Below are 23,347 nucleotides of genomic sequence, written 5' to 3' on the forward strand. Positions count from 1 at the left end.
TTTGAGAAAAGGAAACTTTATGCATGGCTAGCACAAAAGCCACTGGACCTAACTGTCTGAAATTTGGCAGATTCAGTCAGCGCCATAGGGCCTGCTAGGTCCCCAAATTCTATGAGTTTATGTGGAAGCACAAAAAAATTATAGCTCTTTACTTTGACAGATTTTCTTGGGAAAAGAAAATTTTACCTGTGGCTAGCACAAAAGCCACTAGACCTAACTGTCTGAACTTTGGCAGGCTCAGTCATCTGTATAGGGGCTTCCAGGTCCCCAAATTCCATGCACATATGTGGAAGCACAAAAAAAATATAGCTCTTTGCTTTGACACATTTTCTTGAAAATAGCATATTTTACCTGTGACTAGCACAAAAGCCACTGGATGTAACTGCCTGAAATTTGGCAGATTTAACCAGTTCCATGGGTGCTACCAAGCCTCCAAATTTCATGTATTTATCCTACACACTAAAAAAGTTATGGCTATTTTTGTTTTCCAATGCAAGTCAATGAGAAAATGTAAAAAAAATGGCAATTAGGATAGCTCAAAAGATCCGGGGCACAGCTCAAAAAAGATCCGGGGCCCGTGCCCAGGTGGGCCCTCCCCTAATGACATCTCTGAGGAGAAGATTTGAAAAAATGTCTATAGCACCAGAGATGCCTGCCCGAGAGCAATAAAGGAGCTTCTTAGAGAAGATGGAAACACCCCCCTCCCCAATTTAAAGGAAGATATTACACTGGACAAAAAGAAAGGTGAAGAGTGGGAAAAAACACAAACCAAAGGTGTGGGTGGGTGGGAGGCCTAGCTCACGCTCCCCTCAGAAATAGAGCATACTGAAAGTTCTTGCAGATGCTACCACTACAGCAGTCAAGAAGGAACTGGACAGGAAGGTGGAAGCTGAACAGGAAAGTGGAGGCAGGCTTCCCACCAAAATGTTTATTGCCTAGTTCTAGAAGGTTCCAAACTCTGCTCTGCACAGGCACAGACTTCCGTATGTGGGACTGCCCAGAAAATTGGGCAGTCCTTCTCCATGAAGGAGAAAATTAACTTTGGGTGAATCATGCTGTACAGGATATATTTGTCATGAGTTACTAAGAAGTAAGCCCCTTTGGGCTTCCAAATACCCATATATAGGATTGTATTGTAATATCTTGCAGATGGGAAAGTCTATAAAATGTTTTCCACTTACTTTCCAATGGCATTGGGCAGAACTGTGAGCTGATTGTCATCTACTTTTAGAGTTGTAAGCCTTTTCAAGAGCCCTGCAGAGAGAGAGAGAGAGAGAGAGAGAGAGAGAGAGAGAGATTTGTTAAACGAGAGGTAGTATACCTAAGAACAGTGCAAGCATATTTCCTATAATTATTTTTGCAGTACAAAGTGCACCCCCTTTTAGAGCTCTCTGTACTATTTATTATGATGCCTATTCAAAGGAGGTCTGTTTGAGCAGAAGTTATTTGAAATAAGGGGAATAAAATATAATCTTTGTTAAAATAAAGGATACCAGACAACCCAATTCAAAGATTTCTCTTCCAGAGATGAACAGACAGCTGTTCCAAAGTATTTTAAAGCTTTGCAGTTGCTAAGAGCAGGATTTTCCGATATAATTCTTAAGTCAGCAAACACAGTACATTCAAATGGCAATAGTCATACTACTGTCAAAAGTGAATTCTTACACTGTATTTTTATATATGCAGTTTCACACTCATGTCTGAAGACACAGCCATTCTAGGGTATTTCTTCATCATGGGAAACAAACTAAGTTACACAAGTGCCTTCTAATACCAGGTTCAATCCCTGATATCTCCAGGTAGGGCTGGAAATATTCTTGCCTGAAACCTTGGAGAGCCGCTGTCAGTCAATGTCCATACTGGGCTAGATGGACCATGGTCAGACTCAGCATAAGGTAGTTTCCTATGTTCCTCATATATGTATTGGGTTTTTTAAAAACTCTGGTAAAGGTATTCCAATATTAAAAAATAACAGTACCTCATAGACGTGCCTCCACATATGAAAATGTGATATAAGGGAATTTGACCAGGAGCATTTTTTCTGTATTATGAAGCAAGACTTTACAACTTTATATCTGTGTTCTTCAAACTTAATATAAGAACAGTATGTCACATTTGAGGTAAAGCTGTTAATGTTTACTATAGGATAATGAAAAGTAGAGGTAGGGGGAGACAAATCTCTATTCAGAGGAAACTGAGAGCTTTTCTAGATAAGGCAGTTAATTGACTGTTAATCTGCTGTATCTACTTTTGGTTTCACTACATGAAAAGTGTTTCCTTTCCTGCTTTTCCACTACATAACCTCTTAGTGGCACTGTCATATAGCGGAATAGCGCAATTACACAAGTGGAAAACAAGTGTTTTGTTTTCTCTGCTCTAAAAAACTCGCAAAAACTTCTCTTTAGGCAAAGAAGCGGAACGGGAGAGTTACGATGCCATCTAAAGAGCCCGTAAACAACCATGAGTAAGGAATGCTCGTGCAATAGATGCAATAGATACCTCATGTAGAAAAGCCCTGACACCTGAATCCAAAACACCACTCAGGGAACAAAAGTATGGTCCCTAGACAGCATCTGGAGGACCACAGGATATTTCGGATTCCTGGAACTGAAGTCAGAGACAGCGTTCTGACCTCATATCCAAGAATCCGTGTACCAACCTCTTCCCTGTCACAACTGCCATGGAAAGAACTGTGCCGGCTGCCTCTCTGAGGTTGGGAACGCAACTTTGGAGAGGGGGTAAAGAGGGCGTTCCAGCGGGCAGAGAGGGGAGTGAACTGGAGAGGCCAGGATATGAGCAATCACCAGGCCTCTCCAGCCTCCTTCCCACCCCCTACACAGTGCCCCAGCTAGATGGGCAAAAAAGCATATCTAGTGAAAATGCAGAGTGGGAGGGGAACGGAGGTGAAGATTGCCTTTGCAACTTCTTCTGCTCTGCATTCGATAACTGTAAGCCTCCAAATTCAGAGGCTTACAATAATCTCTATAGGACTACGCCCTTATTAACCACAACGCATCCTCACAGCAACACCGCCCTCAAAGATAGGCATGTATTTTGTCAAGTTTTATTGGTTTACCTATAGAGTCTGGCAGTTGTTGTAGCATGTTGGATGACAACAGCAGATCTTCAAGGGCTTCACATCCCGATATGTCCATATCTATACTTTCTATCCTATTTTTTGACATATCCAAGTACACCAGCTGCTTTAATCTTCCTATAGGCTTGATGACATCACATAAGAATAAAGATTAATTTATCAGATTGTTGATTCATATTAATTATTAATATGCAACATAACAGCAACAGAAATGAAATACTATGAGCATACACATGTAATGCCAGTGAGCAGGCAATGGCAATTTATTGAAGCAGAAGTAATCTGGCACGATGTCAGGTAAAATGGAAAACACAAGATACATTTGAAAATTAAACACCTTTTCTAACTTCATATTTATAGACACTGAAACAATTATCACTAAACTCTTTACATTTTGAGGACATGATCCTTTCCAATGCAGATATCGACTCACACACGATGTGGTCCCAATAGAGCACAACACAGCCCTATTTTTCACAGCAGTTCACGCACAGACCACAGCACAGACTGTTGCAAGGAATGGAAGGCCTATGCATACCTTCCATATTCCCATTCATCCCACCTCCTTCAAGGAATATAAGCTCAGAGTTTGAGTTCCTTGGCTGACTGGATGAGTTAGGTCTAAACAGAGATACGGGAGGTATGCACGTATGTTCCATTCCCCTTTATAGCTGGCATAATAAGTGTCTGTTTATGTGTATTGAGGGTCCAAGAATACCTCTTATGTCCAATGGAGATGCCTTCATGCATGCATGCTATGCACCCACATGGGGAAGGATCATGCCCTAGTTTTTAAGAAGTACTTGAAGAATCAATTGCTATTTAATGTGTTGTATTAAATGTTAGTCATAATCTATATTCTAATACCTATTCGTCTTCGAGTGACTGTGCTTTTATAGGGAAAACAGCACCACCCATGCATAAGAGGGAGGTACTGGCAGACTTGAGATAACCTGGAGGTTTTCAGAAATACAACACATCTTTAGGAAAGAAACCTTGGGAGGAATCCTGCCACCCCTCCACTGCAAAAGTGTTCCAATGAGGACTGGAAACAAGGACCTGAACAGAAGCATTCCACGTGGCAACAATTTGTTGCTGATTCCCAGGTGTTTGAATCTAATGCAAAGCAAGCTGGTTAGACAAGTAGATAAATCCTCTACTGAACTAGGAAGATCCAGTATTTCAGGGATGGGGGCCCTCTGGCCTGCAGGCTGGAAAGCCCCCCCACCCCCCTCTCATGTCTGGCTCTGGCCTTGGCCGTTCTCTGAAACCCCACCCCGCCTGGGGATGGCAAGGGAAAATAGCTTCATTAGAAGTTGGTGCTTTAAGGCACCTGGAGTGCCTTGAAGCAGTAACTTTTAAAGGCTTCCCTCACCCCTCATCCTTCCAGTTGGAAAGGAAGTGACCACCTCAAGGTGCCTGAAGCATCTTGAAGCAGGAGATCCTGAAGGCTTCCCTCACCCCCCACCTTTCCTAACTGCAAACTGGCTCCATTGGGAGCCACCACTTCAAAGCTCTCCAGGGTTTGTTCTCACAGTCAATTTGCTGAAAATTGGAAGCGTTTGGAAGTCATTGGTGGCAGATGATCCCATGGCAAAACCAAAGCCATTCCAGCCTTTGCGGTGGAAAATCTGTATTTTCTGAGACTACTTTTACTCTGTTTTTTTCCCTTTAATTCAGGCCCTCCATGCTTCCTGCGCTGTGTCCTCCTATCCTCCACGGCTACTTCAGCATAGAATCTTAGAATAGTAGGGTTGGAAGGGGCCTGTAAGACCATCGAGTCCAGCCCCCTGCTCAGTGCTGGAATCCGAGTCAAAGCATCCTTGACAAGTGGCTGTCCAGCTTCATCTTGAATGCCTCCAGTGTGGGAGAGCTCACTACCTCCCTAGGTAACTGGTTCCATTGTTGTATTGTTCTAACAGTCAGGAAGTTTTTCCTGATGTTCAGATGGAATCTGGCTTCCTGTAACTTGTGCGCATTATTCCATGTCCTGCATTCTGGGATGATCGAGAAGAGATCCTGGTCTTCCTCTCTGTGACAGCCTTTCAAGGACTTGAAGAGCGCTATCATATCTCCGCTCAGTCTTCTTTTCTGAAGGCTAAACGTGCCCAGTTCTTTCAGTCTCTCTTCATGATAGACCTGCCCAGGGGTGTGCCAAGGGGTGTTTTCCCTGTCTGTATTTCCCCAAGGTTTCCACCATTTCGCAGCCGGGCACTCCGGCGTGCCAGTATTTATTTCTCCTCGCTTCACTTTGCCAGTCATTGCAGTTGCTTTTTATCTTCTTCACTACATCAGCCACCCTGCATACCTAGGTGACCTCTGTTTAGGACCCCCCAATTTATTCTTTTATAACCCAATCGTGCATTTGGCCAGGCTCAGCCAGCATGAAGTGCTAACTAGCACTTCTTTTAGCAGTGGGAATCCATGATTGGCTGAGCCCGGCTACAGGGAAAGCAAACTAGAGTACACCCCCCCCCCTTCTGAGCATGTTTACTTGGAAGTAAGAAATATATCTCGCTCCCCTGCAGTGAAAGGGTTAAAGCCTAACTTTAGTAACTTGCCCTAAAGCTGTCTTTCACTTCTCCATGAAATCACTATTTCAATACTGTGCTTCTTTGACTCTGTCTTGAGATCACGGAACTTCCTATCTCATTGAGCAGGGAGAAGGAGAAAAGGGGGTACAAAGGGGAGTTGGAAGCAATTATCTGGCAGAGTGCTGGAATGGGGTGAAATTGAGAGGCTGGGCTGCTTTCATGGGAAGGCCTCCTCAAGGCAAAAGTGCACACATCTGGGAAAAGGGATGGGGAAATAATATAGCAGCAGAAGGGAGCCTTCAGAACTGTGAATTAGGTGCTCTCCATTCATAATAACGTAGTAGCATGGGGAAGCCTGGATGGGGTGGGGGGAGGCAATGAGCCTCTCTCACTGGTTGAGCAGCCCCTGCCAGTCTGGTGACATTCAGTTCTACTCCCCCCATGCCACCCAGAAGTATGTTCCATTCAAGCACTGTGTGACCCCTGAAAACTGGATCTCAATGGTGCTGTACACTCGTCTTTTCTTGCTCCGCGTGTCCCTGACGGACCAAAGCTGATTCCATGAAAATCCAGGTATTATGCCAATGTGCTTCTCATTCCATTCTCGTGAAGATCTTGAGGTGGTTGCTCTGAACAGAGCCAGCTCCCCTCACCTTTCCCATTAGAAAAGGTGAGGGAAGCCTTCAAGAATTACCACTAGAACCACATGACGTATTCCAGTTGCTGGAGAGACCACCTGTAGGCCACCTCACCTCATTCTGTATATCCAACAGTGGACATATGACATACAGCAAGCAGGCACTATCCCAGGCTGGCCTTGAAATACTAAACTGTCTGTTATGAAAGAGGACGCTTAGCCACCCTGGGTGGTCAGCTCTCCTAAATCTATCATAATTTGCTGGAGACAATTCAGCCAATCAGAAGCAGAACAGAATAAGCAACATTCTGTTGGTCCAATTCTCCTCTAGAACAAAGAGGGCCTTTGTACAGGAAACTCTGAGATTTTTTGTTTGAGAGACTGATAGAAGTGTGCTACTCTAGGTGACATGCTCTCCCAAGAACGACAAGTCCCAGAGTTCCTTGTATCCTGCACAGGCAGGAGGGGACAACAGGGCACAACAACCAACTGGAAGCAGCAGGTGAGAAGAAGCACTGAAATAATCAGGGATACTGAGATTTCAGAACCAGCAGGAGGCAGTACTGTTGACAGAATTTACAGGCCTCAGTCAAAACAGATATGAATACATGAGTTAAACCTCTGGTTTTCAGTGTACAAGTGGGTCCTACAACAACAAAAATTGCAGTATTAAAATTGCAGTATTAAGTGCCCATATTCAGTGTGTTTCAGAAAGCCAGACATGCCCTTCTCCAAGAGACTCAGTTCTAGTATCTCTCCTCACAGTTTCTCTCCTCACAGCATTTCCTCGTACCACCACACTCAGCATTCTGAGTGGACACTGAGCATGTTCCTTTCATGTTTTATCCTTTAATTCAAATACCAGCACTTACAGTCTTGATTTAAGGAGGTGCTTCTTATATATATTTTACTCAATTTCAGCTTTGGGATTTTAAATCTTACTTTGAAATATCTTGAGTTAACAAAACCAAAATATATGTTAGATGAACCACCAGACGGATATGGTATTCCTATGACCCCCAATCAGGGTAGCTTCCATATATGAAAAATAAGTAAGTCAGAACATCTCATTTTTATATTTAGATTTTTCAGACAGATTTTTACATTTAGTCTGCAATCCAATGCACACTTACCTGGGAGTAAGTTCCACTGAACTCAGTGGGGCTTACTTCTGAGTAGACACATGTAGGATTGCACTGTTAGTTCCATTTTTTCCACCAACAGCTTCCATCATCACTTCCACACCTGGCTAGAATGGTCATGCTCAAAGGGGGACTCACAAAGGAAGGTTGTGGAGGCTGGAACTACATATACTGCCTATGGCATTTTCCAGAACAGCTTCCCCTTTCACACATGCTAATTCTGTACTTTTATCCAAATGCATAAGTGACAGCTTATCTTCTACACCGCCTTGAGAGGGTTCCACCCTTAAAGGTAGACTAAAAATAATTTTAGATACCTAGACAGATGGCTGTCATGTCTAACATAAAAGCCTAAGGATGCAATCTTATGGATGTTTAGACAGAAAAACGTCCTACAATTCCCAGCATTGCTTAGCCAGCATGGCTGGCTGGGGAATGACGGGGGTTGTAGGACATTTTTCTTTTTAAACATGCATCGGATTGCATCCTAAATGTGTGATCTACAGGAGGCATATATATATATATATGCAACAACTGAACTTTTTCTTTTATTGAGATGGTGTTGCTAAAGCTGCTGAAGAATATTCTATAGTTCCATACAGAAGAGCTATAAGAAATCTGATTATTATATGGTATTAAAGTTATTTGCATCAAATTAAGTTCTTCAGAAAAAAGCTGCACTGAGGGTCAGATTGGAAGATTCTTTTTTGGGGCGGGGGACACATCCTTCAACAATACAACTCAGGAGGCCTATCACATAAAATATATATTTTTTAATTCAAGCTCACATGTATAACCTTCCATTCTCTCTGTGTGTGCATGTGCGTGTGCACGTGTGTGCCTTTGATATCTTCAGCGCTCTCCACATTATTTCAAAGCACATCTACTGTTTAAAAATTGACATCGCTCACACATATTTTTAAGAAAAAAATCAAATAAAATGCAAGTATACACATATTTGACATTTGACAAAATTATGCAGTGCTGGAATAGATCAATATACGTTTACTATTTACACATTACTATGCAATGACACATTAGTATCCTTGTCAAAAAATGTATGTTCACACTAACATTTCCCTATAACAATAAATGAAAATAAATATTTTATACTCCAAAATATACATTTATCTTGCTTTACCACAAAATTATACATACCCCAGGTAGTGTTTGAAGTGAATTATTGTCCATCCATATTTCCTTTAGGTTTTGTATCTGTTCCAGAACCTCAGGCTGCAAAAAAGTAGCTTTTATAAATGTAATATTTAACCAAACCAAACTGCATTTCAGTTATTTTAGACAAATCACCTCTCATAAACAAACCAAAATAGAACTATAGGCTTTTTTCTTTTTACATCTGGCTGCTTCATCATTCTCTTTTTAACACTGTATTTATGACAGAAGTTAAATATTCATGAAAGTCACATTTCTGATTATGAATGTTTAGACCTAAAACATTAAACAAGCAACATCACACTGTTTATGACTGAGAAGAAAGTGCTAGAAACTCAGATCAGCAATAGCAGATCTGGTTAAGGACTTAAGAAACTTCAACCTCTCAAAAAGGTAAAAAAAACTCTTCAAAACCCCCCGAAGATATCCATCAATCTACAGTGGATTCCTTTATTACCATACCCATGCAAAACTGGATCCTATGCAGCTTTTCTAAGTCTGGAAAGCAAAAGGTGGAGCTGCTTATTTATGCAACCATCAGGATTCCCATGGGAGAAGGAGGAGGATCAGAGTCACTAGATTGGGGCAATTCTATATTGAAGGATCTGGCTGTGCAATAGTGGTTTGTTTTATCTTCTTTTAAACAAGTTTTTCTTACCAGCTCAGAAAATTCATTATTGCCCAGGTCAAGCCGCTCCAGCTGTGTCAGTTTGTGCATCGACCTGCAAAAAAACAAATATAAACCATGAACATTTTACCCAGAGATAACAATTTTACTGAACTTATACTATGCAAAGTTGTAAAGTATGTTGTGTTGATAACTTCCTTTAAAAGACAGACAGGTATACCCAACAGGAGAAAGGACATTTCTTTATGAAATTGTTCACAGTTATTACCATTGGCAATATTACTTATTGATTTATTTCATTTAAAAATCTACTGCTTCTATGATCAAATTATCTCCACAAAGATATTTTTGGGCACATAGCATTAATGATGGGTCCAACTCAGAACCTGTCCAAGCAGGCTTCTTATTTCTTTGAACAGAGAGGTCAGGTCTGAAGAAGGAACAGAATTGCACCTTCTACTGAGAAGGTCTTAGGAGTAGGAAGCTCAATGTGCATAACACAGCTCCTGGACTTACAAGAAAATGCTGGGTCAGAATGCCAGTGTTTTATAACCACAAACTGATTAAGTATATCAGATGGGCAGAATATGACCCTGTTATTTCAGAGTTCCTCCGAAAGGAGGATTCTGCCAAGTGTGGGTTCTCCTGTCACCACCTTTCAGTGGCCAGGCAACTCTAAGGAAGATTAAGAAGTAAGTGAATTTGGAATAAGAGGGATGGAGAGAGAGACAGAGAGAGAGAGAGAGAGAGACTGAAGCTGACATATGCTCTGAACTAGCGAGACAGATGTCAGGTAACTTGAAAGAAAAGCAAATTACACATTAGGCATACATTAAAGATAACCAAAAGAATCCAATCAAATCCAAGTACCTACCCAAATGTACCCACATTTTATAAAGTCTGAGTCTGTCCAATACACACAAACAAAAAGCATAAGAGAAATAGAAAGCTATGTGTCTGCTACTGCACCTGTGGTTCCATGCTGCAGAATTGGCTGCTGCATGGTTATCAGCATATACAGTGTAATCTGCATGATTGAAATGTCAGTTGTCTGAACTCTTACAAATCAGGTTTCACTCTGTGCCTGTATTCCCCATCTAATCCTGTATTCACATTAATTCAGTTTATTTCTATTTCTTATTATCCAAGAGTATTATCCCCTCTCCAACACTCAGAGAAATAAAACTATATCATATAAAATATATTTGTACAACCCTAGGACCAAAAAAAATGGGAGGGGGGAATTGCATTTTTGCATTGCCTCCCAAATTCATTAGCTGCTGTGTATAAATTGCATGAATTTACAACTTCAGCCACAAACTGCAGCTGAAATCTCCTATTAGCTAACATAATAGGATTAAATTGTACTGGGCCTATACACTCATTATATCTTGGAAATATGTTTTTCAAGTATTGTGTCCATAAATAATACAGAGAAGTGATAAAACAAATTGTTCTGGCATTTATTTTTCCCCATTGTTAATGCTAAGCATCAACCATGAAGGAATTGATGAGCCATTCTGCCTGGTTATCCAAAATGTTTCTTTTCCTTTGGAATAGCTTAGTTACTAACAATAGATGCTAATTATTGGGTAATCAGTGCAGCAGATCGCTCAGCTATTTCAGTGATCAGCGCATAAACACTTGCAGGGAGGAAAAAGACTAGTGGGAAACGATTGCATAGGAAATTTGCTGCAAACAAACCTAAACGCCTGTCATACTTTTCATTTAGTTAGAGTGGCTGGCAGGCTTGGAGAAAACCAGTTTTGGGGGTTTAAACTCAAAAGTACTGTTATTGCTCTGAGACCAATATTGTTATGAATCCAGCACTGCCTGCCTAGATATACTTGTTTATCTGCTCCCACAAGGTATACATTGTCCATACTTTTTAAAATAATGCACAGACCATAAGTCTGTGGGGGCACAGTTCCCTGCAAAAGCCTGTCTTGAACTTCCCATTGCTCAAGGGCCAGCACAAAGTAATATTTTCATTTCTTATTTTTAACTTTGAAAAAAATCCATTATGCTCCTTCAGCCCCTTCTCTGAATGAGGCATAATTGCTATAAGCAGACTGGCTAGATTTTTATGGCTGGCTTTTACCAGCGATGAAGCAAGCAGACTTGTCAGTCACACTTCTCCAAGCACCTTCTTAGCTAATTCAGTCACCAATAAGAGAAGTAATACACTCTTACCTACATACTTAGTAAATTCTGAAATAAGAAGGTTTATTTGCACCCACAGAAGGGCAACATGCTGTTACCAGTTCTGGATTTGTTCACATGGTTTATCAGTTGAAAGGTCTTACATGAGTGTGCACCTCTCCTTCTACCATTTCATTTCACGATTTAAAAGCCTTACGTGCTGGTGTCAAGCTGAGGCTTGAATCCAATGGTAGCATGGCAGTAGGTAGGCATTTCTTCAATTTAAATTATTAATCTAGGTTTTATATTTCATATGGCGTTCTGACGGCTTTTACTTCAACAGAGGGAACAATCCTATGGCCTCTAGACAGTGGCTAGATAGCCATAGGATATGTAGTTTTCCAGGAACCGACCTCAGAGCCCATGCTCCGAGGTTGGTTCCCGGAGAACTGACCTCACCCCACTTCCGTGCTACCTCGGAGGCAGCACGGAACAGCCCCACGCTCTGCGCTCACAAGAAGAGCATGGAGCGGCTGAAAACTGGTGTTCCGGGGGGCATTCCGGGGCGGGGAGGGCGGAAATGCCTGTACGACACATCCAATGTATCATACAGCAGCCTCCTCCCCTGCTCTACCCTCCCACGGCTAGACAGCTGCAATCGGCTGTCCAACCGAAAATGCAGGGCAGGAGGAGCACGAAGGGAACAATCCCCCCTGTGCTTCTCCCACCCTGCATTGGATAGGCAGTCACCTCCGAGTTTGGAGGTGGCCACCTATCCAAATAGGATTGCACCCTAATTAGCTTTTGAACAACCAAACTGTTTTTAGCGTTATGGAGATTCAACAACACAACGAAACAGCTGTAGTTATACAAGAGTGAGTAATGAAATACCACTGTAAACAAATGCTGATCTTATTCCTGGAAGCAGGTCAAAGAATTCTGCTGCTATCTCATCCCTAAACTGTGTACAGATCTTATTTTAAAAGTGTGTCTAGCAGCTATGTATTCTTTTCATTTTTACTCTAAAGTTGGCAGAGGGCCCCCAATCCCATCCTTAAAAGCCACCCTGTCTCCCACACTAGGATCCCAAACTGGATCGAAGTCCCGCACCTACTCCAGGGTAAGAATGAAAAAAAGCCGTGGCTGCTAGATATAGATTTCAAGTAAGGTCTGTTTTGGCCCTGTGATTAGTTGCTTTTGAAACAGCAGATCAGTGCTGCGGAATGGAATGGGCAGGGGCAGCAGAACAGAGGTGAGGCCAAGGGCAAGGATTCCAGCAACAGGCAAGGCACCAACTGTACATCCATGGAAGCAGAACTAAAATGCAATCCTACTCATGTCTCCTCAGAACTAAGCCCAACTGAGTTCCATGGGACTTACTCCCTGGTAAGTGTAGATAGCATTATAATTAAGAAAACGTCATGCAGTTCACCAAGGCCAGGAAGGTTGAATGAGTAGGAAACACCTATATGAGCTTTCTGAGTCTGTCATTACTACAGGATGGATTAAGTCCATCCTGTACTTTTAAGGTAAAATACCTTAAAAGTATGCCACATCAGCACCGGTTAACTGAAGAAAATAAAACAGATATTGATAGCAAAGGGAAAACGTATGCAAGACTAAATGATGACTGAAATGTACTGGCTACATCATAAAATGGCAAACTCTGCGTTAATTTCCTAGACAGATATATATTTTATACTTAAAACCCATTAAGGTAAATAAGGTCTTCTATTTTAGTAACCAAGGAAACTTTCTAGAATTGCTGCCATGATTGAGAATAACATCAATATGTAAAAATAATATAACATTATTTTATCCACAAATATTTGATATAAGAAAAAAAAGGCATGCAAATGTTAACATTAAGGATGTTGACTGCATTAGTTGCATAAGAAAACACTCTTAATATGTTCATATACCATGGACCAAAAAATTAAAAGAGACAGGTACCTGTATATTTTCTCCAGCGATACTAGCAGCAACTCCAAGAGAGAGGGGCAATTTAGATAGGGAAAACAGTGAGAGAGAAAGGATAAAACACCTTCTGCCCCCATGCTACAGCTCTGATCAAAATCAAAGTATAATTGGCTACTTCAGTGTGTGTGTGTGTGCGCGTGTGTGTGTGCGCGCGCGCGCGCGCATATTTTAAGTTGGAAGGTCATCTCTGCAAGTGAGGATATGACCACTGACATGACTATTTTCAGGCAGCTTGGTATATAATGGCAGCTCTGTCTGCCCAGTAACTACCATATCTTGCTTCAGCCTATCCGGGATGGACATTTTGTTTTTGTTTGGTACTTTATTTTTGGGAGTACGGAACTGGGCCAAGGCAAAATGAAGGAGCAAGACTGGAAAGAAGAGAAGACAACGCAGTTGTCCAAAGTGCAGATTCCTATATTCCCATACTTAACTTCACAAATTTTCATAAGTACTGGTAAAAGCAAAATGTGTACAGTGTGACAAAGAGGTGGTAGGCCTTGTTGTGAACATGAAACAGCAGTGTAAACAATACTCTATTTAGTTGTAAATTAACATGTTTTAGTGGTCATATTTGCACCATTGTTTCGGACATATATAAAGAAGAATCAGTTGGAAACTTGTTTTAAATAAATGATAGCCTTTTTTTTGCTAATTTAAACCACTTTGATTAAACCACTTTTAGAGCAATCCACCACAGTTACTACAATATTCCTGTTTGTTTGTCTGTATGTATAAGAAAGAGACAATATACTACATTTGTTCTATCATTAAAATACGCTTGCCATTATTTTCCAAGTAAACAAAGACTTGCAGTGTTAAATCTCTTCATTTCTTGAAGAAAACATACATGCTACGCCAGGGCATTTTGTGATGTGGTTGCCATAGATATGTGTTCTCTGTTTCTTCTACTGCCAAACCTAATAACCACACCACATTTCCTTCACACTTCCGTAATTCCTCAGAGGCCAGATCTAACATTTCACCATTAATGTCTTTCTGCACATAACCTAACATATTCAGCCATGCTTAAACCCATTTAAATCAATCCTTTATGATCGTATGTATATCCCATAGTATTAAATACTTTATTAGCCTATAACAAGGAACCGAAACATTTTCCAACGAGCTTTCCCAAAGAAAGTTTCTTGGAAATTAACTAACGTCAATTAACTAAGCCCTATCACTTGCTCAGGCAAGGATCTACTTAAATATCACACAAGGAACCCAGAAAGCTGCCTTTTACCGAGTCAGACCTTTTACCGAGTCAGACCTTTTACCGAGTCAGACCATTGGTCCAGCTAGTCCAGTATTGTCAGCGCTAACTGGCAGCGGCTCTCCAGGGTTTCAGGCAAGATTCTTTCCTAGCTCTACCTGGAGATGCTGGTGATTGAACCTAGGACCTTCTGCATGCAAAGGATGTGCTCTGCCACTGAGCTACAACCTACCACCTCCCTTTAATTTCAATCTATGGGTTTACATTACATGACAGTAGACTTTGGCTGCACATTAGGAAAAAACACCTTAATGGTAGGAGCAGCTTGATAATGGAACCAATTACCTAGGGAGGTGGCAGGCACTCTCTCACTGGAGGTCTTCAAGCAGAGGGTGGACTGCCATCTGTTGGGGATGTTCTAGTTCTGATTTCCTGCATCAAGCGGGGAGTTGGAACAGATAGCCTACAGGGTCCCTACCAACTCCATGATTCCATGTATTGAAGGGCAACCTGCTGAAATTTCTCCCAAACATGGACTATCAGGAATCTGGTTTTCCAGAATTATTAATATCGCATGGCAATCTTTATGGCAATCATCTCCATAGCAATCCTTCTGGAGCTGGAGATATAGGTTGAGGCTTGAAGCTGTGCACTGTGGCATTGTTAAATGACCTCTAACTGTGTTTTTGCCGTATCCAAGAGATACTCTGATTAGATCAGACAGCCTTTGGTGGTTTATATGGGCTAAGTCAGATTCCTCTCAGAAAACACATCTGACATACTTCTCCCAGGTCTGGAGTTTGGTAATTAGTCTTCTACGTCAGAGAGGTTTACAAGCTTTCCATACACACCATCCAATGACGCTTAGTGGATTCAGGGGCCATGAGAAGTCATAATCAGAAAGGTCTGTGACTAGATCACAACCCATCTACTCACACTTGGACAGTGCCTGGCTTCTTTCTTTCTTTCTTTCTTTCTTTCTTTCTTTCTTTCTTACTTACTTACTTACTTACTTATTTGATTTATTAATCACCCATCTGGCTGGTCACCCAGCCACTCTGGGCGATTTACAAGTACGTAATAAAACAGTTTAAAACAATGAAATTGTACAATAAAAACATCATTTTCTAAAAATACCCTAACCCACCCCAAATGCCTGCCTGAACAACCACATTTTTAATGCGCGGCGGAAGTTCATTAAAGAGGGGGCATGGCGGAGTTCCCTAGGGAGGGAGTTCCAAAAAGTGGGGACCACCACAGAGAAGGCCCTCTCCCTCGTCCCTACCAGTCTAGCTGTCCTGGCCGATGGGACTGGGAGAAGGCCATTCAAGGCTGATCTTGTTAAGCGGTCTGGTGTTGATGGAGGCACTCTTTAAGATTCTTCTGGCAGAAGCAAGCAACAAGGAAGTTGTTGCAAGTTTCACCATGACTTTCTTGTTGTTCGATGCTTACTGAAGAAACCATGTGCTACTAGAGGCTAAGCAGGTGGTGGCAGTAGTGCTGCTGAAAAGTCTGGAAAGGAAATCTCAGTGGGTACCTCCAGCAACTGACAGAACCGATTGCTCGTGCGATCACTCGGAGGGATTCCAGTAAAATGGATCTTGTCCAAAATGGAACTTGGGTGAACTACCTCTATGAAATAGGGACTGAACTAGAAATTATGAGACTGGGTGAGGTTTCCTAAAGTCAAGAGGCCTGCCAAATCCTCAAATACAACTCAGGCAATAAGACCACAACATGCTTTAAAGAAAGTGGGGAAAGATCTTGGGAGGCAATAAAACTCTCTCTCTCACACACACACACACTCAGTCCCAGGAAGGACTTGCTGCAATTACCATCAACTCCAAAGGCGGTCAGGGGTAAAGCAGGCTTCATTCTATCGATTAAAGGCTAAGTCACATTTTGAGATGGAAGGTATAGTATGAACTGCTCTGCTGTTACCAGGCTTCTATTTGAATATTCATATGGAAGAGTGATCCATCTTTAAAGACTGACTCATTTCCCAAAACTTCCACTTTACTGCAATATTTATATCAGAATTCCATAAAAATACAAGAGTGCTGTTTCAACAAAAGAGCTTGGGAATCCTTATATATACATTATATTAATCATGAACAACTGAAATCAATTTAATATAAGATGGAAAATATAACAACATCTACATGCAAATATAAATTATAAAGTTATATAGCAGGCATTCCTGAAATTGGTCTCACCTTGACAGTACACGGCAAATCACTTACAGTTTGAGCCAACATTGGAATCAAAATGAATTCTGGGTAAGAACGTACATAAAAAACTAACTGAAGATGAAACTAACAAGAAGCTTCTCGAATTTCACTTTGAAATTAATTGGATTCAGTTCCCATGTGATGGCCACTTCACACATTGTACAGTATCAAACCCCAGATTTCCAGTGAGTGCACACTTGGCAGGGAACTATAATCAATACCAGCACTCTGATTAGTTTGCCTCAATGATGCATGTGCTTCTAAGCATCTGTTTGTTGTGTTCACACTTAATGTTGTTAATAATTACACTTAAGTCTCAGGTGCAACCATTTTCTGGACAGCATCCCAAATTACAATCACCTCTTTTAGCTGGGGAAAGAACTGTATTTTCCAAGTATCAATATTACAATTAGAGTCTAGGAAGTTATCTCTAAAACAGAACTTGAGAGTAATGTCTTCCTACGGGCACAGTAAAGTTGAATAATGCTGGAAGAAAATAAATGGTATCATGAACATAAGAAGAGCCATGCTGGATAAGATGGTGCAAGGTCCAGCTAGTCCAGCATTCTATTCACAATGGCCAACCAGCTGCCTGTGGGAAACCCACAGGTAGGACAAGACTACATTAGCTCCCTCCCAACCATGTTCCCCAGCAACTACTGTAACTTTGCATGGTGCTCAGCAATATACAGAGGCAATCGAAGTGGGGTGGGGGGATGGGAGAGGTCCTCTAGAGAACACCTGAAATAACCCTTCCACTTCAGTTTTGACAACTGCAGTACGTACGCATTTTTATTAATTTAAAATTAGGAAATAATGTATTTTTTTTTACTCTATTTACAAGGCGCTAGCACAAAACAACAGATAATTTTCTTAAGAAATTAAAAACAAAAACGTAATGTGGATCCCTTCATGGAAAATCCTATCATTACCAAATTTCATAAAAGTTGTTCACAGAATTTTACACACTGCTTACAGTTCTGTTTATTGTTGATATATACCAATCACAATAAATGTATAAATTCCACCCCTGTCTTTCAGCATCAAAACCACTATATTGCTTTTTCATTCTTTTCAAACACACATGTGAAGTTATTTCTTAATGCTGGAACTCATATTTTAAATGGTGCCAATGAAAGTGTACATCTGTAAAGCACATACACACAAGCACACACCATTAGATGTAATACAGTACATCACATATCTGTTTCAATATCACATATAAATGCCTCACAAGGCAATATGACTAATACAAACTAAAGAATAGGGCCAACCTTAACTAACTTTAAATTTTAACTACATAGAAAACTTCAAATATATCCACTCATCAGAACATAAAGCTAATCAGAAACCCTCAAAAGATAGCTAAATAATTGGTTGCTTTAGAGCTTACAGTAATGCGCTAAAAGCCACTCCTGTGCTGAAAAATGGTAACATCAGCAGGACTTATCCCCACATTTATGTACAAATTAGAGCTTTTTTAGACAGTTCAGAGAAAAGCCAAGAGAGTAAACTTGAGAGTGATTTTATTACATTTATATCCACCTTAGTACCCAAAATAGTTCTTCCTCTTTCAATTTCCCATGTCTTATTGAAAGGGACAGGGAGTATGCTCCTGATTTAGAGATAGAATGCACTTTTTCCCATGGGAGATATGAATATCCGTTACCTTTACTTGAGGCTCGGAAACATGGGAATATGAAGCAGAAGTGATTCATACTTCCTCTCTTGTTTCTTCTCTGGGATGCCAAAATGGCCTCTCAGACACATGTCCATGTCTGACTTGCAAGTTTACATTAGTATAAGTCCTTCTGATTTTATGTCATTAATGTTTGTTACAGGAATAACCTGCAACCTCCTATAAGCAAAAGGTATTTTCTAAATAAACTTTGAGAGAGAAGAATGAAGGCTTTAACAGGAACTTGAAAACTTACCTATAGTTTTCCTACATTTAAACTAACATGAGTAACTTTAAATTTGCTGGTTCCGATGATTGCAATAGTATTATTTGTTTAGAATTACATGAGGCATAGTGGCTGCTTTGACTACATTACAAATTAGTACGTGATATTTGATCTTCAAAATGTGTGGCTGTGAATGGATAAGGTCTCTGGGAACTGGCCCAGTGTATGTGTAAGTAGAAGTTCAAGCATGGGAAGGGCAGATTCTCTTCTCAGAGAAGACACAGCAAACATTTTGCACAAAGGTCAATATAGCAAGTGGCAGCCTCCATCAGCATGTAGTATCCCCAAACTGTTTTGGTTTCATAGTATAGCATGGGAGAACTACCTCAACACAGTCTATTCGTGCTGATGCTCCTGATGCTGCCATTTCAGGTGCTCGAAAAGGTGCTGCCTTCACATCCTCTGCTGTTGGTGCCATTGTACTCTCCCAGGCGATGGGGCAAGGGGCACACTCTGGATCTTCAAATGCTAAGATGAGAAAAATCAATTTCAATGCCCAAAAGATGGAACTGCTAGAGCAGAAGAGGTGACTAAAACTACCAAAAGGATTATGGCACTTAAGAGAGAGCTAACTTATGACATTAGGAAAGAATCTGAAACTAAATATTCTGCTTTTGCAAGCCACTGTAAACAAAATTTTGTATTTGGAAATTGAAAAGAAATTTGACAATTTCCCCCTTGTTTAGGCCGGTATAAGAACATATATGCCTGAGGCCAAGAGCAGAAAAAGGAGAAGTGCAGTATTATTTGCAGGGAAATGTTTTTTGGATGTTTCAGCACGTCATCAGAATAATTCCAATTAATGGTAGTATAAAATAATTTGGTCATGAAAGAAGTTAGCCTAGAGAGCTAAAAAAACTGGATCTTAGTTTTAGTCCAGAGTCCTAAACCCAATTTCTCATGTTTATTGTTTGATTTGGGGAGACCACCACTGAGTGATAATCATGCAGTGAACCCTCCTTCTGAATGAACCCTTACCTGTGAAATCTAAGAACAAAAGAAGAGCCTTGCAGGATCAGACCAAAGGTCCATTTAATCCAGCATTCTGTTCACACAGTAGCCAATCAATTCCCTGTGGGAAACCCACAAGTAGGACATGAGCGCAACAGCACACTCCCGCTTTCCCAGCTACTGGTGTACATAGGCATACTGCCCTTTATATTGGAGGCAGCATATAGCCATCAGGACTACTACCCACTGATAGCCTTACCCTCCAAGAATTTGTTTAATCCCCTTTAAAAGCCATCCAAATTGGTGGCCATCACTACATCTTGTGGTAGAAAATTCCATAATTTAAGCATGCGCTTTGTGAAGTAGTTCCTTTTATCTGTTCTGAAGCTCCCACCATTCGCTTCTTCAGATGACCTGAGTACTAGTATTATGAAAGAGTGATAAAAATGTTTTCATATGCACTTTCTCCACACCATACATAATTTTGTACACCTCTATCATGGCTCCCCTCACTTGCCTTTTCTCTAACCTAAGCAGTCCCCGATGTTGTAAATTTCCTTGTAGTGGAAATGATCCAGGCCCTTGATCATTTCAGTTGCTCTTTTCTGCACTTTTTCCAACTCTATAATATCCCTTTTTAGGTGTGAACAGAACTGTACACTGTGCTCCAAGCATAGTTGCACTGCAGATTTGTGTATAGGCAGTTTCGATTGCTTTCCTAATTATGCCTAACATGGAATTGGCCTTTTTTCACAGCAGCCACACATTGGGTTGACATTTTCATTGAGCTGTCCACCACAACCCCAAGATCTCTTTCTTGATCTGTCACTGCTAGCTCAGGTCTCATCAGTTTATATGTGAAGTTGGGATTTTTTGCCCCAACATGCATCACTTTACACTTGCTTACACTGAACTGCATTTGACATTGTGATGCCCATTTTCCCAGTTTGGAGAGATCCTTTCAAAGCTCTTTCCAGTCCCGTTTTGTTTTAACCACCCTAAATAATTTGGTGTCATCTGCAAACATGGCCACCTCACTGCTTGCTCCTAATCTAGATTATTTATGAACATGCTGAAAAACACTGGTTCCAAGACAGCTCCCTGTGGGACCCCACTGTTTACATCCCTCCACTGGAAGAAGTTACCACATACTCCTACTCTCTGCTTTCTGTTCTTTAACCAGTTACTGATCCATAAGAGGCCCTCTCCTCTTATTCTGTGGGTGCTAAATTTACTCAGGAGTTTTGGGTGGAGGACTTTGTCAAAAGTCTTTTGAAAGTCCAAGTAACCAATGTCTACTGGATCATCCCTATCCACTTGTTTATTGACCCTCTCAAAGAACTCTAAAAGGTTAGTGAGACAGAACTTACCTTTGCAGAAGCCATGTTGATTCTTTTTCAGTAGGGCTTGTTCTTCTATATGCTTACTAATGTTATCTTCAATAATGCTTTCTACTAATTTACCCAGAACAGATGTTAAACCTGTAATTTCCTGGTTCCCCCTTAGACCCCTTTTTAAAAATTGGCATTACATTGGCCATTCTCCAGCACTCTGGTATAGAAGCTGACCTTAGGGACATGTTACATATTTCTGTTGGAAGATCAGCAATTTCACATTTGAGTTCTTTAAGGGCTCTAGGATAGATAGCATTTTGTCCCAGTGATTTATTAGCTGTCAATCTGTAAATAAGGTTAAGAACTTCATCTTTTGTCACCACTGTTTGCCTCAGTTCCTCAGCCTCCCTTCCTGAAAATATCAGTTCATCTGTCCTACATCTTCTGCAGGGAAGACAGATGAAAAGAATTCATTCAGCTTCTATGCAATTGCCTTATCCTCCTTTAGTACTCCTTCAACTCTGTTGTCATCCAGTGGTCCAACTGCCTCCCTAGCTGCTTGTGAGATATTTAAATAATTATTTATTGTTGGCCTTGATGTTGTTGGCAATATGCTCCTCAAAATGTTTGGGTTTTTTTTTTTTACATCTCTTAGTGTCTGCTTGCATTTCCTTTGTGCATATTTGTGTTACTTTTGGTTCTCCTCATTTGGGCAAGCCTTTTTTTCCCTGTAATAGCCCACTTGACACTACTCATTAACAATGCTGGTGATCACTTGGACTTGGTGCCACCTTTCCTAAACTGTGGTATTCATCTTCTATTATTAAGGTTTTGAGTAACCTCCAAGCATTTTGGAGGGATTTAACTTTCTTGTCTCCCCCTTTCAATTTCCTTTTTACCAATTCCCTCATTTTAGAAAAGTTTCCTCTTTTGAAGTCAAATGTAACTGTGTTGGACTTCCTTGGCAATTTTCTACCTAAATATATATTAAATCTGATAGCACTGTTTATAATTGGTTCAACAACATTCATATCTCACAACATTCACTAGGTCCTGAGCAGCACCACTTAGGGTTAAATCCAGGGTTGCCTCCCCTCTGGTTGGTTCCATGATGAACTGTTCTAGGGCACATTTAAGACGTCAAGAAATTTAACCTTTGTCGTGGCTGGAACATGCATTTATCCTGTCAATGTGGGGGTAATTGAAGTCACCTTTTATTACAACAGTTCCTTGTTTGGATGCTCCCTTGTTTCCATCTCAAGATCACCCTGAGCTTTCTGGTCTGGGGGACGAGAGCATGTCCCTAGTACCAAATTATTTTTGGAGCCTGGTATTGTCGTCCACAGTGCTTCTGTGGAGGAGTCTGCCCCTTTTAGGTTTTCTAGTCTGCTTGACATTATGCCCTCTTTGATGTACAGAGCAACACCTCCTCTAATATGCCCTTTCCTGTCCTTCCTATAGAGTTTATATACAGAGATTACTATATCCCACTGGTTCTCTCTGTTCCACCAGGCTTCCATTATGCCTACTATATCTACGTTTTCATTTATAACCAGGCACTACAACTCTCCTATCTTGGCTTGGAAGCTTCTAGCATTAGCACTGAAACACCTATGCACAGCGTCTCTCCCCAGATGCCTCTGGCAAGTGCATCTTCGCTTGACCCTACGCCTATTTGACTGGCTATTTTCACCATATGTTCATGGCCTATTCCCTCTCTGTCTCCATTTGGGCAATTGGAAACATTTTACCTTCATCCCCTAGGGATGATTCAGTGCAAACTGGATGCTTCCCAGCTCCTGTCAGCTTTCCCCACAGTTCAGTTTAAAAGCTGCCACCTTTTTTTATGTTAAGCATCAGCAGCCTGTTTTCATTCTGATTTAAGTGGAGCTTGTCCCACTTCTACAGGTTCAGCTTGTCCCAAAATATTCCCCGCTGTGTAACAAATTGGAACTCCTCCTACTTACAGCACCATTTCATCCACACATTGAGACTCCTTAGCTTCATGTATTTAGCTGGTCCTGCACATGGAATAGGTAGCATTTAAGAGAAAGCTACTTTGGTGGTCCTGGATTTGAACCTCACACTTGGCAACCTAAATTTGGCTTCCAGGACCTCACAATTACATTTCCTCATGTCATTGGTACCAACATGGACCACAACCACTGACCCCACCCCAGCACTCTCTAGTACAGCACTCTATCTAGACAGTGCATGATATCCACAACTTTTACACCAGGCAGGCATTTACCATGTGGTATACATGCCCATCACAAACTCAGCTGTCTAATTATCATCCCACTACCATAAGCCTTCTG

The 23,347-nt window shown here is 41.0% G+C and overlaps 1 protein-coding gene across 1 annotated transcript in view; it reads right to left on the reverse strand.

Moving 5' to 3' along the window:
* The window catches only part of LRRC7 (leucine rich repeat containing 7), a 296,928-nt gene that overhangs the window by 87,624 nt on the left and 185,957 nt on the right, over positions 1-23,347 (reverse strand). The window contains exons 7-10 of the mRNA XM_084852238.1: positions 9,242-9,305; positions 8,569-8,643; positions 3,077-3,221; positions 1,182-1,254 (exon numbers count right to left, since the gene is read on the reverse strand). Of these exons, the coding sequence (XP_084708364.1) occupies positions 1,182-1,254; positions 3,077-3,221; positions 8,569-8,643; positions 9,242-9,305 (357 nt within the window). The remainder of the gene's footprint in view (positions 1-1,181; positions 1,255-3,076; positions 3,222-8,568; positions 8,644-9,241; positions 9,306-23,347) is intronic.

The sequence above is a fragment of the Heloderma suspectum genome, chromosome 4 (genome assembly GCF_057233095.1).
Source record: "Heloderma suspectum isolate Gila_16-S chromosome 4, 16-S_ref, whole genome shotgun sequence".
Taxonomy (NCBI): domain Eukaryota; kingdom Metazoa; phylum Chordata; class Lepidosauria; order Squamata; family Helodermatidae; genus Heloderma; species Heloderma suspectum.